This window comes from Cyclopterus lumpus, chromosome 20, assembly GCF_009769545.1.
Source record: "Cyclopterus lumpus isolate fCycLum1 chromosome 20, fCycLum1.pri, whole genome shotgun sequence".
Classification (NCBI taxonomy): domain Eukaryota; kingdom Metazoa; phylum Chordata; class Actinopteri; order Perciformes; family Cyclopteridae; genus Cyclopterus; species Cyclopterus lumpus.
In genome coordinates, this window is record NC_046985.1 from 6,653,340 (window position 1) to 6,675,745 (window position 22,406).

The 22,406-nt window shown below is 42.4% G+C and overlaps 3 protein-coding genes and 1 non-coding gene across 8 annotated transcripts; 2 read left to right on the top strand and 2 right to left on the bottom strand.

Moving 5' to 3' along the window:
- Positions 1–522: 522 nt before the first annotated feature.
- nsun6 (NOP2/Sun RNA methyltransferase 6) lies at positions 523–8,150 on the bottom strand. Of its 3 annotated transcripts, none has more exons than XM_034560549.1 (12): positions 7,471–8,150; positions 6,094–6,177; positions 5,527–5,682; positions 5,350–5,444; positions 4,762–4,868; positions 4,497–4,650; positions 4,160–4,241; positions 3,922–4,041; positions 2,781–2,925; positions 2,512–2,657; positions 1,274–1,399; positions 523–1,192 (listed from the first exon to the last, which is right to left on the bottom strand). In XM_034560549.1, exons 1-12 carry the CDS (start codon positions 7,483–7,485, stop codon positions 1,010–1,012), a joined length of 1,413 nt encoding a protein of 470 aa, XP_034416440.1. In that variant the 5' UTR covers positions 7,486–8,150; the 3' UTR covers positions 523–1,009. The 3 variants fall into 3 exon arrangements, with proteins under 3 accessions (XP_034416440.1, XP_034416441.1, XP_034416442.1); XM_034560550.1 differs by lacking the exon at positions 7,471–8,150 and adding an exon at positions 6,430–6,465; XM_034560551.1 differs by lacking the exon at positions 7,471–8,150 and having other exon boundaries at positions 4,762–4,960.
- arl8 (ADP-ribosylation factor-like 8) lies at positions 8,097–15,247 on the top strand. Its single transcript, XM_034560556.1, has 6 exons — positions 8,097–8,551; positions 10,648–10,708; positions 10,811–10,958; positions 12,475–12,558; positions 12,706–12,857; positions 13,644–15,247. Exons 1-6 carry the CDS (start codon positions 8,410–8,412, stop codon positions 13,690–13,692), a joined length of 636 nt encoding a protein of 211 aa, XP_034416447.1. The 5' UTR covers positions 8,097–8,409; the 3' UTR covers positions 13,693–15,247.
- Positions 15,248–16,022: 775 nt separating this feature from the next.
- On the bottom strand, positions 16,023–20,997 carry maf1b (MAF1 homolog, negative regulator of RNA polymerase III b). 3 transcript variants are annotated; one of them, XM_034560553.1, is made up of 8 exons: positions 20,456–20,997; positions 20,009–20,097; positions 18,195–18,317; positions 17,913–18,075; positions 17,672–17,793; positions 17,450–17,569; positions 17,183–17,275; positions 16,023–17,065 (listed from the first exon to the last, which is right to left on the bottom strand). In XM_034560553.1, the coding sequence occupies exons 2-8, from the start codon at positions 20,089–20,091 to the stop codon at positions 17,041–17,043; spliced, it is 729 nt and encodes a 242-aa protein (XP_034416444.1). In that variant the 5' UTR covers positions 20,092–20,097; positions 20,456–20,997; the 3' UTR covers positions 16,023–17,040. The 3 variants fall into 3 exon arrangements, with proteins under 3 accessions (XP_034416444.1, XP_034416445.1, XP_034416446.1); XM_034560554.1 differs by having other exon boundaries at positions 20,216–20,997; XM_034560555.1 differs by lacking the exons at positions 20,009–20,097; positions 20,456–20,997 and adding an exon at positions 19,326–19,480.
- Positions 20,998–22,131: 1,134 nt separating this feature from the next.
- Positions 22,132–22,204, top strand: trnar-ccg. Its single transcript has one exon. It is a non-coding gene; the product is annotated as a tRNA-Arg (tRNA).
- Positions 22,205–22,406: the final 202 nt, after the last annotated feature.

A 22,406-nucleotide genomic window follows, 5' to 3' on the forward strand; every position in this document is an offset into this window, starting at 1 on the left:
TCGGGGCCTTCCTCCTGAGTCGTCATGACAACATCGACATGAACGACAATACTGAGGGGGATTCATCTGAAATAGTTTCTCCACACACCGACGCCTCCAAAATAGCCGAGCGCTCACAGGAGGTGCAGCCGAGTCGATCTTCAGGATGTTAAACGTTGTTTACCTTCGGCGCGGCAGAGAAAAAGAGCGGCCATTTTAACCAGCAGTCTGACAGATGTGTGTGTGTGTGTGTGTGTGTGTGTGTGGATGCAACATACATTAGAGGTAATGGTGTTCCCAGGAAGAGGGATTGAGCTGAGGTTATTGTGAAGGTCCTCGGAATGATGCATGATGGGAGAACGGGACAGATGTTTGTGCGCCGTCTGCACAAATCTACAACTCCTGTGCCCATTTAAAGGACGCTCGTAATTCAATTGGCTCTTAATTAAATTAGTGAGGAGTTTTGTCATTTGTATTTATACCAGCGTTGCTTCAGCGTACTCGTATTATTTGCAGTTGCTTTAAACATGTCGAACAAGAAGAGACGGGGAAGGACATTTTATTGGTGGATGGACCACACGCGGCGTAAAGAAGTCTTAGTGAGAGGTGCCGCTACTAAAAACACACTCAATTGTTAAAACCTCTCGCGACCTCTTTCTGCACGCTACTTCCTGATGTCTGACATCCAGCGACTCCACCGTCCCCGTGGCAGCTGTGTCGTCACCGTTGTTATGGCGATGCGAGCGCTGCTGCATTTGCCCAATACTCATTCAGACTCCCATCCCCACGTGCCGCCCTCCCTTCCCCTCCCCGGCCCTCGGTGTTTATAAAGCTTATCCCTACATGGCCCTGCAGTTTCAGAGGGCAGCTGTTAAGAGGCAGATGCTGTAAACAGCACAGAGAGCGTCTTTGTCAACACCGCCCCGTCGAAGCACACAAAGTGTTGTAACATAAACACCATGGTTCCCATCTGCAGGCTCGTGTGAGAGCCGATGTCGCTGAAAGCGGGGGGAAAAAACGTGCCCTCCGGTCAGTTCTTCAGGAACTTGGCGATGAAAAAGCCGATGGTGTCCACGTCGGCTCTGCAGGGGAGGGGGGGGTCCGCCGTTCCTGTCTGGTCCCAGCTCAGCTCAGGACTGAACCTCTGGAGGAGGCGCAGCTGCTTAGGTGACAGGCCGGCTCCCAGCATGCCCTGTGCGCCGATGTGAGGCTCCTGGAAACAAGAGCGTGATTTGGTTGAGCTCCCCGAGAGCATCTTCTCTCCAGATTAGTGCGTCCGCCCGGTGATTTTTACCTGAGGCTGCAGCGTGAGGCAGGGGAAGGTCTCGAGGGCCCAGGCTATCTGCTCCTCGTTCTCCGCCAGCGTGACTGTGCAGGTGCTGTACACTAGAACCCCGCCTCTCTTCAGCAGCCGCACTGCCTGCAACACACGGAGACCTTTTATTAAAGCGGCTGCAATCAATACTTTTCATAGCGTGTCGCGATGTGAGAGTGCGTACTCGTAGCGATGAATTCTCTACGGCCTTGCGGAGCTTTATTGAGAGTTTTCATCCTGTCGTTACGGGTTTTCCGGTCCACAAACTTGACTGTTTTGGTCCCACTTTACAAATCATGGTGGTTTATATCTTCTGGGCTAAGCAGTAAGAAGCCTCGGTGCACTACCTGCTCGGCAGACACCGGTCGACACCAGCCAGTGAACAAAGTGGAGCGCTCAGCCAGTGAATATTGGACTTTCAGTCATCAGGTAACTCCTCATTTATGACGATGTTGTTTTGTACCTGCTGGATTTGTAAACGACCAACTGTTTACTAACTGTGACACAAATGACGGCAGGTTGAAGTGTCTCCCGGCACGGACACAGAAATTAGTCTTTTCTTCAGCCTTCGTGCTGAGGAACTTGAACACTGATGGAGCACTCTGCCGTCTGTCATTGGGATAAATGAGGTCCTCTGCACTCTGCTGGAGTCTAATCTCCTTCTAGTCGTCCATCTGTTAGCCATACTTAAAAGCAAAACCACTCTAAAACTCATTTCATGTTGGTTTTCATTCTACATTCATGTGTTTGTATAAAAAGTAAGCTCAATGTAGAAGTAGGAATTCAATTGGTGACACCTTTTTCCTTTCAGTGCTGAAAGCTACACCTGTAATTTACACCCAATTTACTTTAAAATCATAGAAAACATTCTAGTGTATGAATCAAAATTGTCAGTAGTATAGCATCAGTGGATTGGGTTTTTAAAAAAATCACTTTAGAGTAGGTGTTTTCAAAGTATTAAATAATGGAATATTTTTTTATTCCATTCACTGAACCTCCCCTGGTAGGCCCGCCTTCCACTTTAAAAAAAAACTAAAAAAATATTTCCATCAGCTAAAACTATAGTTTAAAAATAAATATAATCTTGAGTTGTATTTACCCCAAAGATGTGAATTCAAGCAGCATAATCAGACAGCGGTGTAATATATGTCCGATGCTGCCATCAAGTGGCCAGACTGAGTTACTACCCATGTGATGATGCGTGTGGTCAAACCTACAGCGTGGAACAACTTGCGCTGCAGCGGCTGGTAGGAGCAGATCTCCCTGAGGCTCCAGGTGCAGGACATGATGGGTCTCTGTCCCAGTCCGCTACAGGGGGCGTCCAGAAGAACCCGGTCAAAGCTTTCAGGAGGGAAGGGAGGTCCTGGAATACGTTCAGAACACAAGTGAGAGATATATATATATATATATATATATATACACACGCACACACACATACTATTATTATTATAATATATTTGTGTGTGTCCCTTCTGTCAGTCTGTACCTTCGGCTCCCTGCGTCGGGCTGCTGCTCACAGCGCGAGTGCTGTTAAAGCAATAAACTTTGATTGAACGTAAATGCAACATTTGGGCATTTTGACGGATTCGATCGATCTTATTTCGGATCCGCTCCAGAGCCACGACCTCGCCCTGCGGGAGACAGACAGAGACGGACAAAATAGCCATGAAGAAATACTTCAAATAAAATACACAATCGTACTCAAGTTAAAGTACAGTATGAGCTAAATGTACTTAAAGTAACACAACCATGTATATACATAAGGAGTATTAAAACTGATGCATTCTTGCATTTGTATGTAGTAGATTTTATAAATACTTTATTTGTATTGAATCTTCAAACACTTATATTAAACTCTTTAAGCCTCATTTTGAAGGGCAATAACAATATGTATAATTTTAATTAACTTGCTTCTAGAAATAAGGCAGGTTGCATCTCTAGACTAGAAAATGTTTATTTAAGAAAATGCACTGAGAACAGGTTCATCACATTTAAAGAAGCCGATGATATGGTTAAAGTAATAAGCTAAATACGGAATGCAATTTGTGAATATAGGGGTCCGATAAATGTAGTGTAGTAAAAGTAAAAAGTAGCATAAAATGGAAATGCTCAAGTACCTCAAAGGTGTTCGCAGAACAGGACTTAAGTAAATGTAGTTAGTTACTTCCCACCACTCGTTATTCCTGCAGATAAAATGTGTTTTGAAATGTAAACCCTATATAATTAATATTATTTATAATTAAGTTTCAGAAATTTATTTATTTCAGGACTTTTCAACTGGATTCTGTTTTTTTAATTACACTTATTTTCTTTGTTAAACAAAAGCCTGGATTACTATTATTATTATATCACCACTTAACCTGCGTCTTCTTCACAGAGGACACAGAAACAACCACAGAGAAACATTTACTGGATCAGTGGTTCCCAATCTTTTTGGCTCGTGTCCACCTAAACATCCATGTATGACCTTTCATCAGAGGTTTGATGAGTCCATAAGGAGTTCTCATCTTCCTATTTTGAGAACCACTGCACTTGATTTAGCCGTGTGTTTTATAGACTGCGTTCTCAGGTTGAAGCCCTGACTATTACCTCTGATCCCCGGAGCATCAAACATCTGGATCTCGTACCTGATCCCTCATGAGTGCAGCGATGTGGCAGGTCTTCCCTCCGGGTGCAGCGCACATGTCCAGGATCCGTTCTCCAGGACGAGGCCCGAGAACGTGTCCCACGACGACAGAGGGAAGGTTCTGCATGACAGGAAAGAGCCCCACGTGAGACGAGGCAAAAACAGTGCTATATTATCAGTTTAATGACACTTCCGGGTCTTTGATAATGCTCTGTTGTACATTCTCAGAGTATAACTACCTGGAGGAATGCCATGTTGGGGAGCACACCGTCGAAGGAAGGACTCTGGTAAAGGGGCTCCACCATCCGAACACCTATTCCTCTGAAATAATAGGCGACACTGAGTGAGTATGTTTTCCTTTTTGAATGTAAAAGCATCACCGTGATTGTTTGACCTGGAGTGTGGTCGATACGCAGTTGTCTTGTTCTTAATAAATCATACAACCGCTATAAGAAAGGCTTTTGAACTTTTGGAACTTTTTAACCGCTTCAAGAACTCATTACATGCGAATATTGGACTGCATGGGTCCAAGAATATTTGCTTTGTGACGATACAATCCGTCTTATCCGATCTTACTTGGCCGGTTCAGCTGTGCAGAAGATGCTGGAGCGGTCTATTTGAGCGACTCCGTTTCCCACAAACACTCGGTTTCCCTGGAAGCTCGTGGCTCCTCGGGTGCACCGACCCTCCAAGTCAGAGAGGACGGACACCGCGTCTCCTGCCTTCATGTCTGAGAACAAAAGAAGCGCGAGTGGACTTCATCGCCGGGCAACCTCAACTAACAAATGTAAAAGCACTACAATGTACATTGTCTTAAACAGCGTCTGTCTCTGAGTCTTACACTTGGGGCTGGCGACGATCCCCGGGACGAAGACGTGAGCGCCTCTCAGCACGGCGCTGCCGCACTGAGCGCCGACCACCACCTCCGAGCTGAGCTGTTTCACAGGTCTGAGAACGCGAGAGAGAGAGAGAGAGAAGGGAGACGCACACTTCGACATCTCATCGGACAAACCTCGGACTGTGTGCGCTTCTTTGGGGTTCTGGAGATACAGCATATCGTGGAGTAAATGGAAAATTAAACTACTTTTTCAGCGTACATATATATACATATATATATACATATGTATATATATATGGAAGAATACCACTATGAAGCCCTAAAACCAGAGAGCAAGAGATCACTGTTATGCTGTTACTGCATTTTATTCATATCTCTTTGGATCAAAACTCAAACCTTAAAAATTGTGCACAACTGCAATTGTTACACAAAAAGTTTCAGTCTTTTTTTCATAATTCCATGACATTCCATGTGGGTTTGCCCTCAAGAAATGAGACTCGCCCAGCGGTCGGACTGATACTGCGATGTAAGCCCAAGTGTGTGCTCCTGAGAGCAGATTCGTCTGACGTTGCTCCGGCATTCCTTGCATACCTCGGGCCATCGACGGGAAGGAGAAGCACATCTGGAATTCGCGGGTGAGGAAGAATCTGAACGGAGACCTCCTCTGCTGATGAGCTGCACATCTGCTGCTCACAATAACACTGAATGATTAGGATCCGACTGAACCACCGCTGTGGCTACTTTCCTCCCTCCCTCTTTGGTTCTCACCTTGTTCAGCTCTTCTCCCAACTTGTGTCGGATCTCTTCCAGGGGAGCGAGATGAGTACTGGCCCGAACACAAGTGTGCGAGGGGGGGTGAGACAGACATGTGAGCAGCTTCTGGAAACGACATTCTGCCTCCTGATGGCCGACTGCAGCTAACACCTGAACGCAAACGAGATGACGTTCAGTTACGAGCTACTAGGAAACCATCAGACACTTGAGTAGCCATAAAACGGTCATCTTCCAGTATATTAAAAGGGAAAACAACATTACTTCCACCTGAACAACATCATTCAGGTCACCACATTAAACAGAATGAATAAATACTTCCTAGGACCAGAGGTACCACTGAGGACATTAAGCAAATAGAATAGGCTATAAAAAAGCATTAAGACAAAGTGTGTGGAGATAAAAACAATATATCAAACGTTTACGGGAGGAATTTGTACGGATAACATCAGTTTATCTTAGTCAAGGTTCCCACTTCATTCCGGTGTCATCTTTTCAACTGAACGAGAGGAAGAGGTGTATTTATGATTCTCCAGGAGAAAGAAATCACATTTAAATCCCCACCTCCTTGTTTAAGAAGACACTCCGGAGATAATCAGTGACTTCAGGCTTCAGTGAAATCCTTGGAAAAATAGACATTTCTTCAATCTGCACAAAAGAAAAGTATCCGATCAATACATTACATTACATTACATGTCATTTAGCTGACGCTTTTATCCAAAGCGACTTACAATAAGTGCATTAAACCGTGAGTCCAAACTCAGAACAACAAGAATCAAGCAAGTACAATTTCTTCAATAAAGTCAAACTACAAAGTACTATCCGTAAGTGCCATTTAAGTGCTACTAAAGTGCTATCGGTAAGGGACATTTAAGTGCTACTACGGCATTTAAGTGCTACCTATTCAAGGTATAGTCGAAAAAGATGTGTTTTTAGTTTGCGACGGAAGATGTAGAGACTTTCTGCTGTCCTGATGTCAATGGGGAGCTCGTTCCACCAATGAGGAGCCAGCACAGCAAACAGTCGTGATTTAGCTCGAAGTGAAGGAGCAACACATCTAATCTTGATTGATGAACTGCTGTCGGAGAATGTAGAAAAATGCGGTTACAGTTTGGAAACCTCTCATGTTGGTTGGATGAGACTAAAAATCCATCAATGGTTAAGACTTGCTTTACAGTCTGGCGGAGATTTCAAAGAAGAAAGACACTTATAGACTTATATACGACTACTACTACAACTACTACCAATAATACTATTACTTTTAATTATAATAATTGTTATTATAATACTTTAACCACAGAATTAAAAATGGTGATCGTAACTGGGATGACTTTAAACTCAAGTTAAAAAAGGTTTTAAAGATATAAAGTCTCATCTGCTGCATTCATTCAGTTTTATTTTGTAATATTGGATTAGTGTATTCAATTGTTTGAACATTGTTGGTTTTTTGTCCATAGCTTATGTGTTGTTTTGTTATAAAACGTATTATTTTGTTTGTTGGGTCATGCTTGTCCGTATTTTTAAGAAAAACATTAAATAAATGATTAATGCCAATAGTGTATTGAAATACAAATAAATACATTAACAATCATAATTAAATATTGACATTTTTAGAGAAGATCCAAATTACAATAAATAGCTAATTTAGCTCGTAAACCTTTGGCACTATCTGAATTAAATACAACATGTTAAATATTAAAATAATAGAATCGATTTGTGGTAATGACATGAGTTAGTGACTCCCTAACGACATTAAGTCAACCCTATAATAGACTTAGACTACTTTACGTCTCACACACGGGTCACATTTATGATCTGAACGCAATCAATCTGGTTCAACACATCCGCTCATGTATAATAATGAGTGGTCAGTTAAATTAATTGTCTAATAGAAGTGTGAAGGCGATGCAAAAGCTTTGTTAATTATCTTTAGGTACTCACGTTCTGTGGGGGCATGAATCGTTTGTGTTTTGGCAACTACTTCCGCATACGTCACGAGCTAGGTCACATGACAGTTGTTGAATTCCAATATGGAAGTAATGCAGCCTGTTGATCACCATTACCTGTATGATATGTAGTTATATGTGTGTATTAATAAATGGCTTAATACACACTGTACTGTAGTTGTAAGCCGATATAGGGACATTTTAAGGGGTTATTAACGTACACTATAGTATGTACAATTAATTAAAGTACGGCCCTTAAAACACGTTTTCAGTTCTGAGTATTATTAAATAAATGATAAAGGTAAAATACATAGGAAAAGAAATCAGAAAGTACAGTACAAATGGAATTTGTCGGCATCGTGAAAGGAAAACATGAAACAATTAACCTTAAACAGTTAAATAATGTCGGTTACGCTGGGCCCAGTAAGCTTTGCAATACAAAATATAAACTATGAACTATAATTGTATAATATTGCATGTGTTCACGAGGTACATATTTATATCCGCCCCCTTTTTTAAAAAGCCTCGCGTCACACTTTAAAAGCGTAGTTTTTGAGAGCAGCTCTTTAAAAAAAGTCAAACAAATAAAAAGTTAACGCGTAAAAACGCCTTGACGTCATCACGTAAACGGACGCGAACTGAAGCGCTGGGGTTGTTTCTCTCTCTCTCTCTCTCTCTCTCTCTCTCTCTCTCTCTCAAGAGAACCACTACCAGCAGCCAACAGCCAGCAGCAGCAGAGTCAACACTGCGCCGCAGTTGTCACTTTAACGGCTTTAACGTCCACCGGAGCCGCTCGACAATACGTCCCCATATCTTAATGTTACCGTACGCCATTTTGGCACGTTAGCGACGTTTAACTGTGCGTCCCGGGCCGCATGGAGTCGGCGTTCAAAAGGTCGGCGAGGCGTTTTGCGGACGAGAGCTCATCCAGCTAATGTTAGCGCGCCGCGGATTGCACAGCGTGGACTCGAGAGGCGGAGAAGCTCGGTGCTGTCGACGGACGGAGAGGACGTTAACCGGGAGGGGAAAAATGGGCCTCATATTCGCCAAACTGTGGAGCTTCTTCTGTAACCAAGGTGGGTGGAACTCCAACGGCTCACGAACCCGTCAGTGGACCGTTGGATAATAACGGCGGGTCCGTTCGCACAAAGTGAGCAGCAGTCAGTTACCAATAATAACAGACGGTGGGGTGAATCATCTTGACTTCAGTGTCCTTTGTTTAACTCGCATGTTAAAACTACAGTTGGCCTTCTCGCCACTCTTGATAGTTAATCCGTTTGTGTTTTTGCCAACAAACACGAGTAGATTAATTAAGTAAACTTGCTCCAGCCAACTCGTCCAATGGTCAGCCGGCTTTACTTGACTTTTCAGGATGCGCCACGTTATATAACTTTTCCCCAAGACTTTCCAGAATAAATGTACTCGTCCGTCATTGTTCTTTCTATTGAGCAGCTGGCTTCACAAAGCAGTGTTATTATGTTAACTATGACCCACTTGATATTCGGTCAGAAAGTGAAAAAACAAAAGGAAGATAATTAATAAATACTGAGTAGAAGAAAAGAGTGAAAACTAATATATAACTCCACCATTTCAACCTAAACACCCCACGTTGCTTTCAAGTCCTTCATTCATATAAATTAGCGTGATATTAGTGTGATATTGTGAAATATTAGCGGCTCAACATGTTCCACCTCCTGAAGCCTGAGTACATAGTAAATGTGTGTTTTAATTTATTGACTGATGTGAGGAATAAATTAAGATGCATGATACTGACTGGTGTAGTAGTTTTCTTCCTATATGGGAGTATTTTTTTAAAATATTTCTTTGCTGTAGTGAGGGAATGGGAAAGTTTTTGAGTGGAGTTGAAGTAACAAAGGACCTGAGTGAAGCCACAGGACTGAGTATTTTCATACTCTGCTCGACTCCAATGGTCATTATTGTCATCTGATGGTGAAAATAAAATGTATGTATATGAATTCCTCGTGTCCTAATGCCTTTGGGCTGTGTGGCATTATTGTCAGGCCCCGATTCTGGGTTAGTGTCAAATTACATTCACTTTTAAGAGATTAGAGCTGAGGAGAGTGAGTCGTAGTTAATTACATGTGTACAACACAGTAATTGGATCACCTAAAAGAGCTGACAATAGTGTTTAAATGTGTCCTTGTGTTATTTCATTGCTTTATTCTATTCTGAAACATTCTTGCTGCAGTGTGTGTGCCTCAGAAAAGCAGTGTCACCACTTTAAAAGGCTCCATTTTGTGGCACAAGACCAAGACATCAATATCAAAGATACTTTCATGCAAATTTGCATTTTTGTTCTCCTAGTAGTATTCGCAATAGTTTGGTTTATACGTCTGCAGAATAAATGCATCACTGTTTTAGAAGTAAGTAATCTTTAAGGGTTCTGCTTGGATAGCGATTGTAATTCATTGCTATTACCATGTAGTTTGTGCTCAGTGACGATACATTTCAAAGGAATGTGACCCGACGTGGGTTAGATGTGCTCGGTTTGATGCGTTGTTCCCAATGTAGCAGATTGTTGTGGCCATTATCTCATTTACTTTAAGAGTTTTATGCATTTCAAAAAGGGATTTATTTGAGTTTTGATGATGATAATGGGTACAATCGGTTTAGTTGCGCTGTGTAGATCGTCGCATCCTCATTAAAGAAGCAGAAGACATCTAAGAGGCATATACAGTGCAGAGAGAGACGGTCAGACCTGGGAGGCCTCTGACCAGACTTCCTTCCTTCTCAGCTGCCAAAAGCCTCAGAAGGCCGGAAAAGTCAAAACACTAAAGTGGGATATTTTGGCACGTCTGTGTCGGCTCTGATTCTGCATTTAGTCCGTTGTGTTTGTCTGCTTCACGGCCCTCAAAGCCTTCACTGTTTGCAAACTGTGCCAGCGGGTTTTTACCAATGGAAAGAAATTCCTGTAGTTTCAGCGAAACTGGGGGGGAGGAGAGGTCAGGACGTTTTGAAAAAGAAGTTCAGCCTGTATGGTTTTGAATGGGCAGCAATGACTGACACGAATGCATTGACTGACTCCAGTTCTGCTTGAAGACGTACTCTTTGTGTTTTTTACGCTGACTGATGGAGAGAATTCGTTCACACAAGTGTTTTCTTGATAATAAATGTCCTCTTGAAGTTTGTGTTGCTGTCTTTTGTTTCGCAGAGCACAAGGTGATCATCGTTGGACTAGATAATGCAGGGAAAACCACCATCCTCTACCAATTGTAAGTAGTTTTTATTTCTCAATTCTACAGTCGGAAACCTACGTTAACCCCGTCGTCCTTCTCCAGCAAAGAAACTCACTGTCTGATTCTTTTTCTATCAAGTCTGATGAATGAGGTCGTCCACACGTCGCCCACCATCGGCAGCAATGTGGAAGAAATAGTGGTGAAGAACACTCACTTCCTGATGTGGGATATAGGAGGGCAGGAGTCTCTCAGGTCCTCCTGGAACACCTACTACTCCAACACAGAGGTGAGAACTGCACGCAGCGCTATTGGACCACGTTTTGTACACCGTGTTCTGCTTTCTAGCCGATGATGGAAACAGAAGCATTGTCCAGCGGCGGGTTTTTCCTCCCGAGCGCGGCAGCTGCCGTGTTTGTTCGCAGCACAGACGGCAGCAGGGCCCCCCAAGTCAGAGGTCGCCCTTTCACAAAGGGGCCTGTCTGAAAGGCGAAGCGAGGGTCAGCCCACGCAGTGTTTCTTTTGGAGAAAGGAGAGGAAAGAACAGGGAGAGTCACGCCAGAGGCAGATGTGTTTCATTAAAGAGAGCTCTCTGCGGAATCGCATGAAATAAACGTTCCTGACGCAACATCTGCCACGACACGGGACCGCGTTGTGGATTCAACCCGCATTCGGCCTGTTCGCGCCATGCATCAGGTCAGAAGGACAAACGAGGCCACGCCCGTTCCCACATGACCCGGCTCCGAGGCGCTTGCTCTGCGACACGTCTCTGCTCAAGAGCTGAAACGATTTGTCCACAGACTGAATGTTACTCGGCAACTATTTTGGTAGTTTATTGAGCTTTTTTTTCCTATAATTTTTCGAGATTCTCAACTGTGAGGATTTGCTTTAACTCTGTCTTATGTGATGGTAAACTAAATATTTGTAGGTGGTTGTTGTTGTTCGGACAAAAAAGAAAATGTCTCCTTGCATGTTTTGCTTTTTTTTCTTAAACTGCAACAATTATTCAACTCTTTGTATAATCAATGAAGCATTTACAACTTATTTTTTTTCAAGCAAAGTGTTCTCGGTTTTCAGCTTCTCCAATGTGAGGTTTTACTTTGTCATGTATAACAAACAGTAAATTGAATACCTTTTGACATAACAAGCAGATTAAAGACACATCACCGTGGGCTTGGAGACAATGAAAATGTCATTAGCACTATTTTATAAAAGATTAATCGGTTAACTGAGAACATTATTAGTTGCAGCCATAGTTTCAGCAGTGAAAAACATGATCTCATAAAAAGGTTAATGCAGCATTTTAGAATTGTAATAAAATATACCTGTGTTATGCAGTTAAACTGAAATGTATGGCAGAGAAGTACTAAATATGTGTTACTATTAGCCCTACAGTTACTATAGGAACCGTATATTGCAGTAACCCTGCAGTTACTGTGGTAAAGTCACTCTTTCGTTCCACTGTCAGACTCCCGTTGATCCCTGGCAGTGGTTTGGGCCACAGTAATGTTGGCTAACGCGTGTTGTTGAAACTTTTTCCTGAGCCGTTTGGTTTTTAAATGGTGTCTCTCACATCCCACCAACACCAGCGTGCCTCTGATCTTTTGTCACACGGGGTCACTCGCTCTCATTCAAAGAGGGGTTATTAGCATAGCAGTCACCAGTACCCATTGTGAGGCCCTTGGCCCGAAAATGCACACCCGTTGTGTTGCATTGCATTGCTGTAAATGTCTTTTTGAAAAGAGGGTCAGTGTCTGTGTGATTTTAATTTTTTTTAAATCATTTTTTGGCCTCCCACTCTGCAGTTCATCATTCTGGTGGTGGACAGCACAGACAGAGAGAGGCTGGTCATCTCTAAAGAGGAGCTCTACAGGATGCTGGCTCATGAGGTACAACAAACACTGAACACATCTCTTTGTTTGGCCACAAGGAAGCAGACCCTCTGTTTTTATCATTTACCCAGCCACATTGCTTAGAGCTTCAAAAGCTGGCAGAGCGGGTTTATGGTTTCATTGTTCTCTTCATTCTCCCCTCAGGACCTGCGGAAAGCAGCTGTGTTGATATTTGCCAATAAGCAGGATATGAAGGACTGTATGTCCGCGGCGGAGATCTCCAAATACCTCACCCTGAGCTCCATCAAAGACCACCCCTGGCACATACAGTCCTGCTGTGCACTTTCAGGAGAGGGGTGAGAGCTCTATGTTCGTATGTGCGCGTGTACAGTGATGAAATCAAGATCCCAACACTGACCCTCATTATTATTTTATAATAATCAATATTTTGTTTCCTATACAAAAACAATGAGATAATGGTAAAGAAAAGGTATTGATTTAAAAAGATGTAAACGGATGTTTTGACTATTTATTCTCTTTTCCAAGCTTGAATTTGTTTCCAGTGTAATAATGCAGCAACAGCACTGGTTTCAATAAGCTGTTTATGTACTGAAGTGCATATGGATACATGAGAGAGATTTTAAATATGGAACTATCTGGTACCAATTAATAGGGTCAAGAAAGTTATATTTTCATAAACATCTTGCTTGAATTGCATCACATTACGTCTTCGGCCCATGTCAACCATGAAGTTATAAGTGGCCAAATAATATCCAATAGTATGTAATGGAAAAAATAAATATGATGTACATTTAATGTGTCCATTTACTGCACCACCTGTGAACAAAATATAATAGATTTAATGGATAACACATTGAAACTGGGTGTTTTAATCTGGTCTTGAACAGCTGCTATGAGTTCTTTAAACCACCAGATGGAGCTGTGTGCTCAGTTCAAAGCCTCGCAGCACCAACAGAAAGAAAGCCTCTTTAAAACTTTATTTGTCCATCAAAAGTTATATTGTAAATATTTTGTGCAGCCAGAGGAAATAACCTGCCATGAATGAAGTACACTGAAACGTCCTTGAAATATTCCTTCCGTCTCTAAAGTGTGTACATTCTTCTCCGTTGTTGTTGTTCCAGTTTATGCCAAGGCCTTGAGTGGATGACATCGAGGGCCGGACTCAGATAGCCCCTCCCTCAGCCGTCGATGGCCTGACTACCTGCACCACCCACACGGTGGCAACAACAAGCTTGTCCTTACCGGCTTGTTTGTACTTTTTATTTTATTTTTTAAATGATGAACTTGGACTTTGGCCTCTGGAGACGGCACAAGACGGAGCAGCGTTGACAAGTTCCACGGCCTAATTGTCACAGTGGAGCTGGTGCTTTCCCCCAAATGGACCAGAACCGATAAACTGACCTGGATATCTGGAACGAGAAGTCACTTTTACTGTAAAGGAGGAAACGATCATTTCAGTAAGTTAGTCTGTCCGAGTGCAGAGCAGGAATGCACCTGGACGGGATTTACACCACACGCATATCATGTTACGTCACACCACAAAAGAAGGCCATGAACATCACATGTTGGTGGAGATCTATTATTTTTTGTACTTATTGCCTCTTCATAAGTTTGTTCATGTTCAGGTAAATAAATTGACGAGCAAGCAAAGGGATTACAAGCAGTATTTTGACACCAGCTTTGATGGGAATGGTGGCACAAGGGAGTTTTTCAGAATAAAGTTCTCATTGTTTTTTCTGTTACACATGATTTCAGTTTCATAAGCTACATTGTTGGGTGGTTGTCACACTAGAACTTATTGGTGCCGTATTAAAATGTGGTCAAATATAAAGCTCCCTTCTTTATTAACTTTGAGCGTGTACTTGTGTAATTGAGCCAAATGGTGTGAAGGGTTGTCATGCAAACTTTTTCAGCCATTTACTTTAAAAGTGTAAAATGGCTGAAACGTCATTATTTCAAGTACAACACTCTGTTTTGATAACGGTATTTTAAATTCAAACAAGTTTTGTCTGATGCATTGTGATTTTTTTATTTCATTTTATGCTTATTTTATATTTTTGAGTCGTCATCTAGACGTGTTTTGTATTAACATAAGATCGTTGGTGCTCTGCAGGTGTCTTAACGGATCCACTGCATTCTCAGATAAACGGTTCATTAGTCTCTTTGAACTTTTTGTACTTAAAAAAAAAAGGCCACACCACATTTAAGGGGAAGTTGTTATTTGTAAAACATCCTGGACTTGAAGGTGGTTTATTAGCATTAAAATAATCCTAATTCAATATTGTGGTCATTATAGTTCAAGTGCTTGATCCTCAGCCTTAACCATGCTGTCGTGAGTGCATCTGACAGCCTGCTCATGATTGCTTTCCTTTTGTTTCCTTCCCTTTGACCCGGTGTGAAAATTCCTTGAACTCGGTGACAGATCGATGCGCTTTGAAACCATGTCGACCGTCTGCAGGTTCTGTAGAACCCGACGAGGCGACTAAGTTTCATTGAGTCTGAGTCCAAACGGGGAAGAACTGGCGTCCGTCCTCTGTACTTTGTGGTGCACCGTATTTTTACATGAGGGAAACGGGTGAAGTGGTCCGCCTCTTTGCAGCATTGAGCTGTACAGCTCTCACCCTGATGTCTCAAAGCAACGGGACGGACTCAGTCAGTGCGGTTTTAAGTCTGGGTCGTGTACGGTATTTCAATTTGTTTCAATAAAAGTTTATTTGAACTTTGAGCCTGAATAGATTTTCTTTCTTCAACATTTGAGAACACTTCTAGATCGGACTAAAAGGGATACTAGACATTCAATCGGATGTTTGGGCCACATGTTACATTCCATGCACTCTAGAAAAGATGTGATTTTAGTGATTGCCAATTTCAAACAGAATAACAACGAGTAACTCTAAAAAAACGTGTTTCAGTTGTAAAAATGGTCACTTATAAATAGTGCAGCATGTCGGAAGAATTCTGCATAAATTTTATATAAAATTTAAAAAAATAGCAAGATCAAAAAAGGCATACAAAATTCATATAGTACGTTAGAAAAGTCCAAAACGTGTCAGATTAATAAAATCAAGTCAGTGTCCTACACCAAAGTCATTAAAGTTTTGATTTCATTCAATTAAAATAAGACTTGTCAATTCTAGGAAAATATTCAGAATTGTTGTTAAATTAGATCCACTTTTAGGATCCTGCAAAAAAATAAGGTGACCAATATTCATGTGCTTAATGGAACATGATGGAAGAGATTTGAGTGAGACCATTTACCAAATCCTTGAAGATTACTGTGATGGTCCATTAGACCTAAAACAGATTAGGGAACATCGGGGTATTTAATGCATTTCATGAAGGTTTATAACCTTCAACCACGAGCTCAAAAGAAAGGGAACTGAAAATAATCTGTCAGTGAAAGATAGATCAGAATAAAAAAGAATGTATTTAAAAACTTTACACTCCCCAAAAAAAATAAAAAGTGATTATGCATCTTATGCAAAGAGATCCAAGCGAAGTAAGATTCAAACAGTTTATTCTCATCTGCAATATAGTCGCCAACAAAACGAAGCACAGAGCAGTCGAGATACAACTCCTCACTACTTGTAAAGGAACGTAAAAGAAACTTCTCAATATCTTTAGAAAACAAGAACATTAAACAGTCATTTTACTGCAATATGTTTCTCTAAATTGTATTATACATTCACTTTTCAATGAAACCTTTGCACAAACCAAATAAAAACACTGGCAAGACAGACATTTAGAAACAGGGATTAATCAGGAATAGGGGGGGGGGGGGGGGGGGGGGGGGGGGGGTGAAAAAATACTCGATTTAGACTACATACAAAATTAATCATGGAACTGAAATCACGGGAGATTGAAACATAAGGTGACGTTTATCAAAAACAGGTGCCTTGTTTTCCCCGGCAGATGAGCTTTTGCAGTAATATGATTAAATAACACAAGTTATCAAATTTAAAACCCAGTGTTAAAGAAAAAGATATGTGACGCAAAAATAATAAAAGCCACACATGGCAAACAATGAAACAACAGATGAGTCCTCCGCTGATCAGTCGGTCCGTCCTCACTGGGTTTCATGGACCCAGCTCAGCTTCCCATCAATGGTGCCGTTTTCTGGACTCCCCTTTGCAAGACACTCATTGCTTTGCATTCTTTTGTTTGCCACTCCTCCATTACGACACCTTCTTCTCAAGCGTCCGTGAAGAGTCTCTTTGAAAATGTGGCAGGTGTAGAGAAGCTCATGCGCGTGCGCGCGCGTGTGTGTGTCATTTGGGGTTGGAACAGAGGGTCAAACTCCACGCTGGAGAAAGGTGGCGCTTTTAAAGTTACCGCAGAGTCTTTAAAAAATGTCCACCAGCTCACAAACCACTGCCTGCCAAAGAGAAGGCTTCAAACATGCATTGGTCTAAGTGTGAAAATGGCGTTGGATGAGGCGACAAAATAAAAACAAATGTAAAAAGGGGGTGAAAAATGAGGAGGAGCCGAGATATTCTCTGGCGCGTCCATCGGGGAAGTTCACACGCACAGAGCTCTGGGGAACCTGAGAGAAGATGAGAATATAAAGTAAACTAATCAGGAAAACGCCTCCTTCAACCTTTGGACAATATAAAGAAGGCCCTTCCAATCGCTTCCATGTTGTGAATCATAATAATCTAACCTGTCCTCAGTGAAGCCGTCCATTTCCTCCTCGTCATCCAGCTCCATGTCCAGCTCGTTGTCGAGACAATCACGGCCGTAGCCACTCAAGACGCTGCAGGTCGGAAACATTTTTACACCATCAAATGTATGCATGACTTTTGTTGCATTAGATCTTTGTCATCTCTCAATAAGTACTTTTATATGACGGTTGTAGCCATTTAATGCTCCTTGATGTTACATTCAATAAACTAATTATTAGGTAAATAGCATGTGAGCGGATGCTGACCTGACGGAGCGACATGTGAAGAATACGATCCTCTTGAGCTTCTTGTTGTAGAAGAAGTAGTTGAAGGACCAGAGGCTCCCCTCTTCACCGAAAGGGTCAGAGTCCAGATCCGGGTTGTAGCTGAGGACACATGGCAAGCTTAAAACTGGCTGAACGCAAGGACTTTCAGTGGCATACATCATTTGCTATATAACTCGGGCACACACGTGCAAACACACACACCTGTAAATGTCACAGCTCTGCAGGTTGATCTCCTGGTCGATGACGTTCCACAGCTCCGGCCCCAGAGAGTTGAACTCCTCTCCCACAGCGGAGAACAGGCTGCCGTTCACTGCATTAGCCACCTGGAGAGAGAGAGAGAGAGAGAGAGAGAGAGAGAGAGATCACAGTCAAGTAGTTATTGTAGAAAATTGTTTTTTTTCTCCCCCAGAGGGCACACTCTGCTACAGAGGAGCACACTAACCCAGTTGAGGCTGGGCTCTCGGCTGAACTCGTGGGCTCGAGCGGCGCTGAAGTCGTAGTCCGGTCTGAAAGACTCGTTGAGCGTGGTGATGAGGTAGAAAAGAGTCTTCCTGCAGCACTTGTCACTCAAGTGGTTCTCCCCGTCCTCACTGCTCTTCCCCAGCCTGGACAGAAACATTAAGACATTTAAAAAGGTTATCTAAATATTGATAAAGGGCTCTAGTGTTCTTCTGGTGAGAAACCACACTCAGCGCCATCCTTCATTGTGGACTCCAGTACTCACTTTGAAGGGCTGGTGGACTGAGGGGGGGAGAGGGCCTCCAGGACGTGTGGCTCCCCCTCCTGGCAGAACTGCTTGAACATATGTTTATCATCGCCTGCCATTTTACAGGAGTAGCTCTCCATCCTGCAGGAAAAACAAACAATATAAATAAATATAATACCATCTGCACAATATTCATGAGCTAAATGACACGTGTGCTGTAAACATAATGCAGTCAAATAAAATACATGAAGCCTGAACTATTGGGGTTCTCTACAGACGTTATAGGAAAAATATAAGAAATGCTCTAGAAAACGAGCAATAATACAGAATACTTCTCCAAGCGTGCACTCTTGGCAACTTCATTATTTGGGGAAAATAAAGTATCAGATCAAATATGGTATTATTAAAAGGATTCACACAAAGCAAAATAAACCTGAACTGAAACTATAACCTCGAATTGCGTGTTCCCGTTTGTGGGTCAGACGCCGCTGTAAACTGATATGCAAGGGGAGCAGACGGGGTGCAGTTGTTTATTTTGCCCTCTCCCACCGATGGATTACGCAAGAGCAAAAGGTTACGCAACTTAAGACAGACTGCTGAGACCCTCACTGGCCTTGCCAGCTTAATTATAGAGATCTAGTGGAAACTGCCGCCCTGGTTCTCCACGCACAACACAGCTGACCTGCCGACAAAAACGCTGAGTAACGAGACTGCAGCCGAGTGAAGATCAACATGAAAAAGGGTATTTTAAAAACAGCAACAACCTGTTAATGTCTGGTCACAGCACAAGCAGATGCCTCATATATTTGTGTGGTTCAATGCATCTACTTATCAGTGGACGCACTATTTATGAACAGTTATATTTCTGTACCAAACAAGTGGCCTTTCCACACCAGCTGTGCTTTTTTAAAAGTTTAGTTTCATTAATTTTGTAACAATTGTGCAACGTTTACATACAGAGCATTGAGGTTGAAATCAAACGCAAAAAAAGCTAGAAGCCTGACGGTTACATTTTTTAAATAAAGCCTGCAGCATGATGGGCTGCCTCAGTAATCCACTAAGCAGCCTAAACACCAGCAACCTTGGCAGCTCCAGCAGCACTCAACTATCATGCAGTATCATTGTACGTGTTTATGTGCGCATACATACGCTTCAATAACACCCCTTTGCAACAGCCTCCAAATAGCCACAGAGTGGTGCGAGAGGACACCATGTTGTGCGTCAGTCCAGGTCACAATCAGCACCGAAGCTCAGTTTCACCACCCACACACAGACACACACACACACACACACACACACACACACACACACACACACACAACCGTGCGCTCAGACTGGGCTGCATAACTTTACAACCCACTGCCCTTTATGTAACCGCACTGTCACTGGCCTTACATAACCCATGTATAAAAAAAGCATGCACCTTTTGCTAACTATTAACTTATATTACCCCCCATTGACCTCTCATACACTTCCTCCATTGTTAATGACATCATAGCAGACAAGGTGTATACCGTATAAGGAAAACTTCAGGCAAGCTTGACTACAGTGGCTGTTATTTAGGTATAACACATCTAGCTAAAGTCTTTGTGTTGAGGTGCTACAAAAAGTGTGAGTTCGATAATGTGTCAAATCACAGCTGAAGCAGGCCCTTGGAAAATAATATTTAAAGTCTGTAAATACCCTACTTATCCCCTAAAATTAAGATTTCAGTTTGCTCCTGGAGGTGTGTGTCTCATACACACACACACCACCAATGTCATGTGTTTCATACACACACACGACATTGGTGGGGTATGTTGTTAATGTTGGAATGCAATGCTGGGCCTTACCTGCCAAGAATGCGAGACTCTCCGGTTTCGACGCACAGCCGAGAGCTGAGGGCTTCAAAGCTGGAGCTTTCCAACAGTTTCATTGCGATCTGCGAAAAAAATAAATAAACAGTAAATAAAGTTAATGTTAGACAAACGTCACATAAGGAAACCAGCGTGTAAGCAAACTTATTTATACGGTGCATTTCGTGCGCGCCGTTTACGTACCGATAACGTAAAGCGCGTAACGGTAATGTTGAGCCGGTAAACAAAAAGGCATTAATACAAAAACAGACGTCGATGTAAATAATGTGCGCGTGCTACAGCGCCCCGCGAGGACAAACTTATAGGTCAAAATACAATTTCCTCTACCCGGAGACCACCGCCCCTCCCCCACTCCACTCAATCGAAGTTGACAAACCGTCTTCCTGGTTCGGTACCATCGACGTTTCAGCACATTTCACTCACCGAGCGATGTCGTCCAACACGGGCGGAAACGTCAAGAAAAAAAGTCGAACCCGTAGAATCTTCTTCTTCACGAAAGATTAGTGACCCCCGTCCTCCGCTTTGTTGACGACCAGCTAACGTTAGCCCGCGCCGCTAGCTCGCCAATTGCTTCGCCGCCGCTGTCACTTCGCTTCACAGCTGCGCATTTAGTTCGCACTCGAGTTTAAACATCTTACAAAAGCACTCGGTCGAGAATGCGTTATTCTGAGGCCTTTAAAATTTATAGAAAAACTGCTCTTCCCGATTAAATGCGATGAGATTAAATCCAGAGACTGTTGGCGTCCGTCGGAGTCTGTCTGCAGCGGCATCCCTTTCGACCTGATTTCACAAAGAGGCTCGCGTTGGCTAAATCAAGTCGCCTGTTTCCTAGCGACTCGATCCGAGTAGTAACTAACGAGCGACCTATGCGAATAATTTAACGAAACGGGTCGAGGTTTTTTTGCAAATCGTCGATTACGTCATCAACAGCACATCTACTCTCATGAAAACAACGGAACCCACTGTGTGGTGGCCCAGCCCCTTTTTGTTTATATACGGACGTCTGACGTATACGCCTACTTCTACAAAACGCCCCTTCGTGATTGGCTGTCCATACAGATGACAACTCATGTGATTGGTTAAACCCTGCTCGGTCAATTTCCAGGCTAAAACTGTGTCAAATGTCTTGACTGTTTATCGCAACGCAGCTGCTGAAACAAGAACAGCAAAATAAGAGTTATTCTTTCGTTTGTATTTAAGATTTGGATGTTCACTAACTGTCTAGGATTTTCAACAGCCATTTGGAAGCATGGGAATACTAATAAATACATAAGAATGCATACATTCTCAGTCTCTCTGTATAAAACACATTGTTTATATTTCTTGAGCTGCAGCTATTTGTTTGCGTGTTGGTTTCGAGATTACATCTATTTTGCCTTTGCCCTGTGTGTTATCAAATCGTATATCTTACTTACTGAGTATTGTATTGTAAAACATTGTAAAATTGTAAAACATTGTAAAATATTGTATTGTAAAACATTGTGCACTGAAATACATTGCACGAATGTGCTGGTTTATTTCAATTAAGTCTTAGTGTCAGCCTCCGTATGTTGATCTGACAAGAGAAAAATGAGAATAGCAGCAAGAGGCGATTTGGTTTACAAGAAGCTGGGTTAACCAGTTTCTTACAAACAGCCGTAAGCATGATTGTTTATTCAAGTATTTGTTCACAGTTATCTACACGTTGTAGTGTATGGCCAGTAATGTACGAAAGAACAAAGAAATTACATATTTTGCTAAACTTAAGAAGCCATGTTTTCTTCCAAATCATTTGAATTTTCAGGGACGTTGACAAGATCGCTGATCTGATGCAGGACGTCACCATCTCCGGACCCTTTGGCGAGACATTTGACGAAGATCTTTTAGTTCCTCCATCAAAAACAAATGTCATAGCATTCACTCTCCTATTTTTTTGTTGTTGACATAACACATATATTTAAATATGTATTGTACTTTCAGTTTGACGCCTGCTGAACAATTTCCTGTTTAACCAAAATGCACCCGACAACACTCACCGAATAGTAAAAACTACTATATTACTTGATCGTGAATAACAACCAATACGATTCATATTAAAGTAGGATTTTCCTTTGCATATCGGCCCAGTGGCCTAATGGATAAGGCATCAGCCTCCGAAGCTGGGGATTGTGGGTTCAAGTCCCACTTGGGTCGTATCTTACTTTAGATTCATGGATCGATGAGTCACACCTTCCTTTGCAAAAAACCATCGTATGAAAAGAAAGAAGAAACAAAATGTACTTTTATTTTTATCCCCGTGGGGAAAGTCTTCTCTGCATTTGACCCATCCTCATTAAGGAGCAGTGGGCTGCAGTGAAGCGCCCAGGAAGCAATTGGGGGGGTTCAGTGTCAAAAA

Bases quoted from the DNA above. Each gene is read 5' to 3' on its own strand.
- nsun6 (XM_034560549.1), bottom strand. The intron at 4,651-4,761 runs GTAAGACTCAGA...TTTTGTTCTCAG, and splicing joins GATCGTCGCCAGCCCCAAGT to ACATGAAGGCAGGAGACGCG. The intron at 1,193-1,273 runs GTAAAAATCACC...TCTTGTTTCCAG, and splicing joins GCCTCACGCTGCAGCCTCAG to GAGCCTCACATCGGCGCACA.
- arl8 (XM_034560556.1), top strand. From the start codon at position 8,410: ATGTTAGCGCGCCGCGGATTGCACAGCGTGGACTCGAGAGGCGGAGAA. The intron at 10,709-10,810 runs GTAAGTAGTTTT...TTTTCTATCAAG, and splicing joins ACCACCATCCTCTACCAATT to TCTGATGAATGAGGTCGTCC. The intron at 10,959-12,474 runs GTGAGAACTGCA...CCCACTCTGCAG, and splicing joins CCTACTACTCCAACACAGAG to TTCATCATTCTGGTGGTGGA.
- maf1b (XM_034560553.1), bottom strand. From the start codon at position 20,091: ATGAAACTGTTGGAAAGCTCCAGCTTTGAAGCCCTCAGCTCTCGGCTG. The intron at 18,318-20,008 runs GTAAGGCCCAGC...TTTTTCCTGCAG, and splicing joins GAGTCTCGCATTCTTGGCAG to GATGGAGAGCTACTCCTGTA. The intron at 17,570-17,671 runs GTGTGTGTGTTT...ATGTGTCCTCAG, and splicing joins CAGAGCTGTGACATTTACAG to CTACAACCCGGATCTGGACT.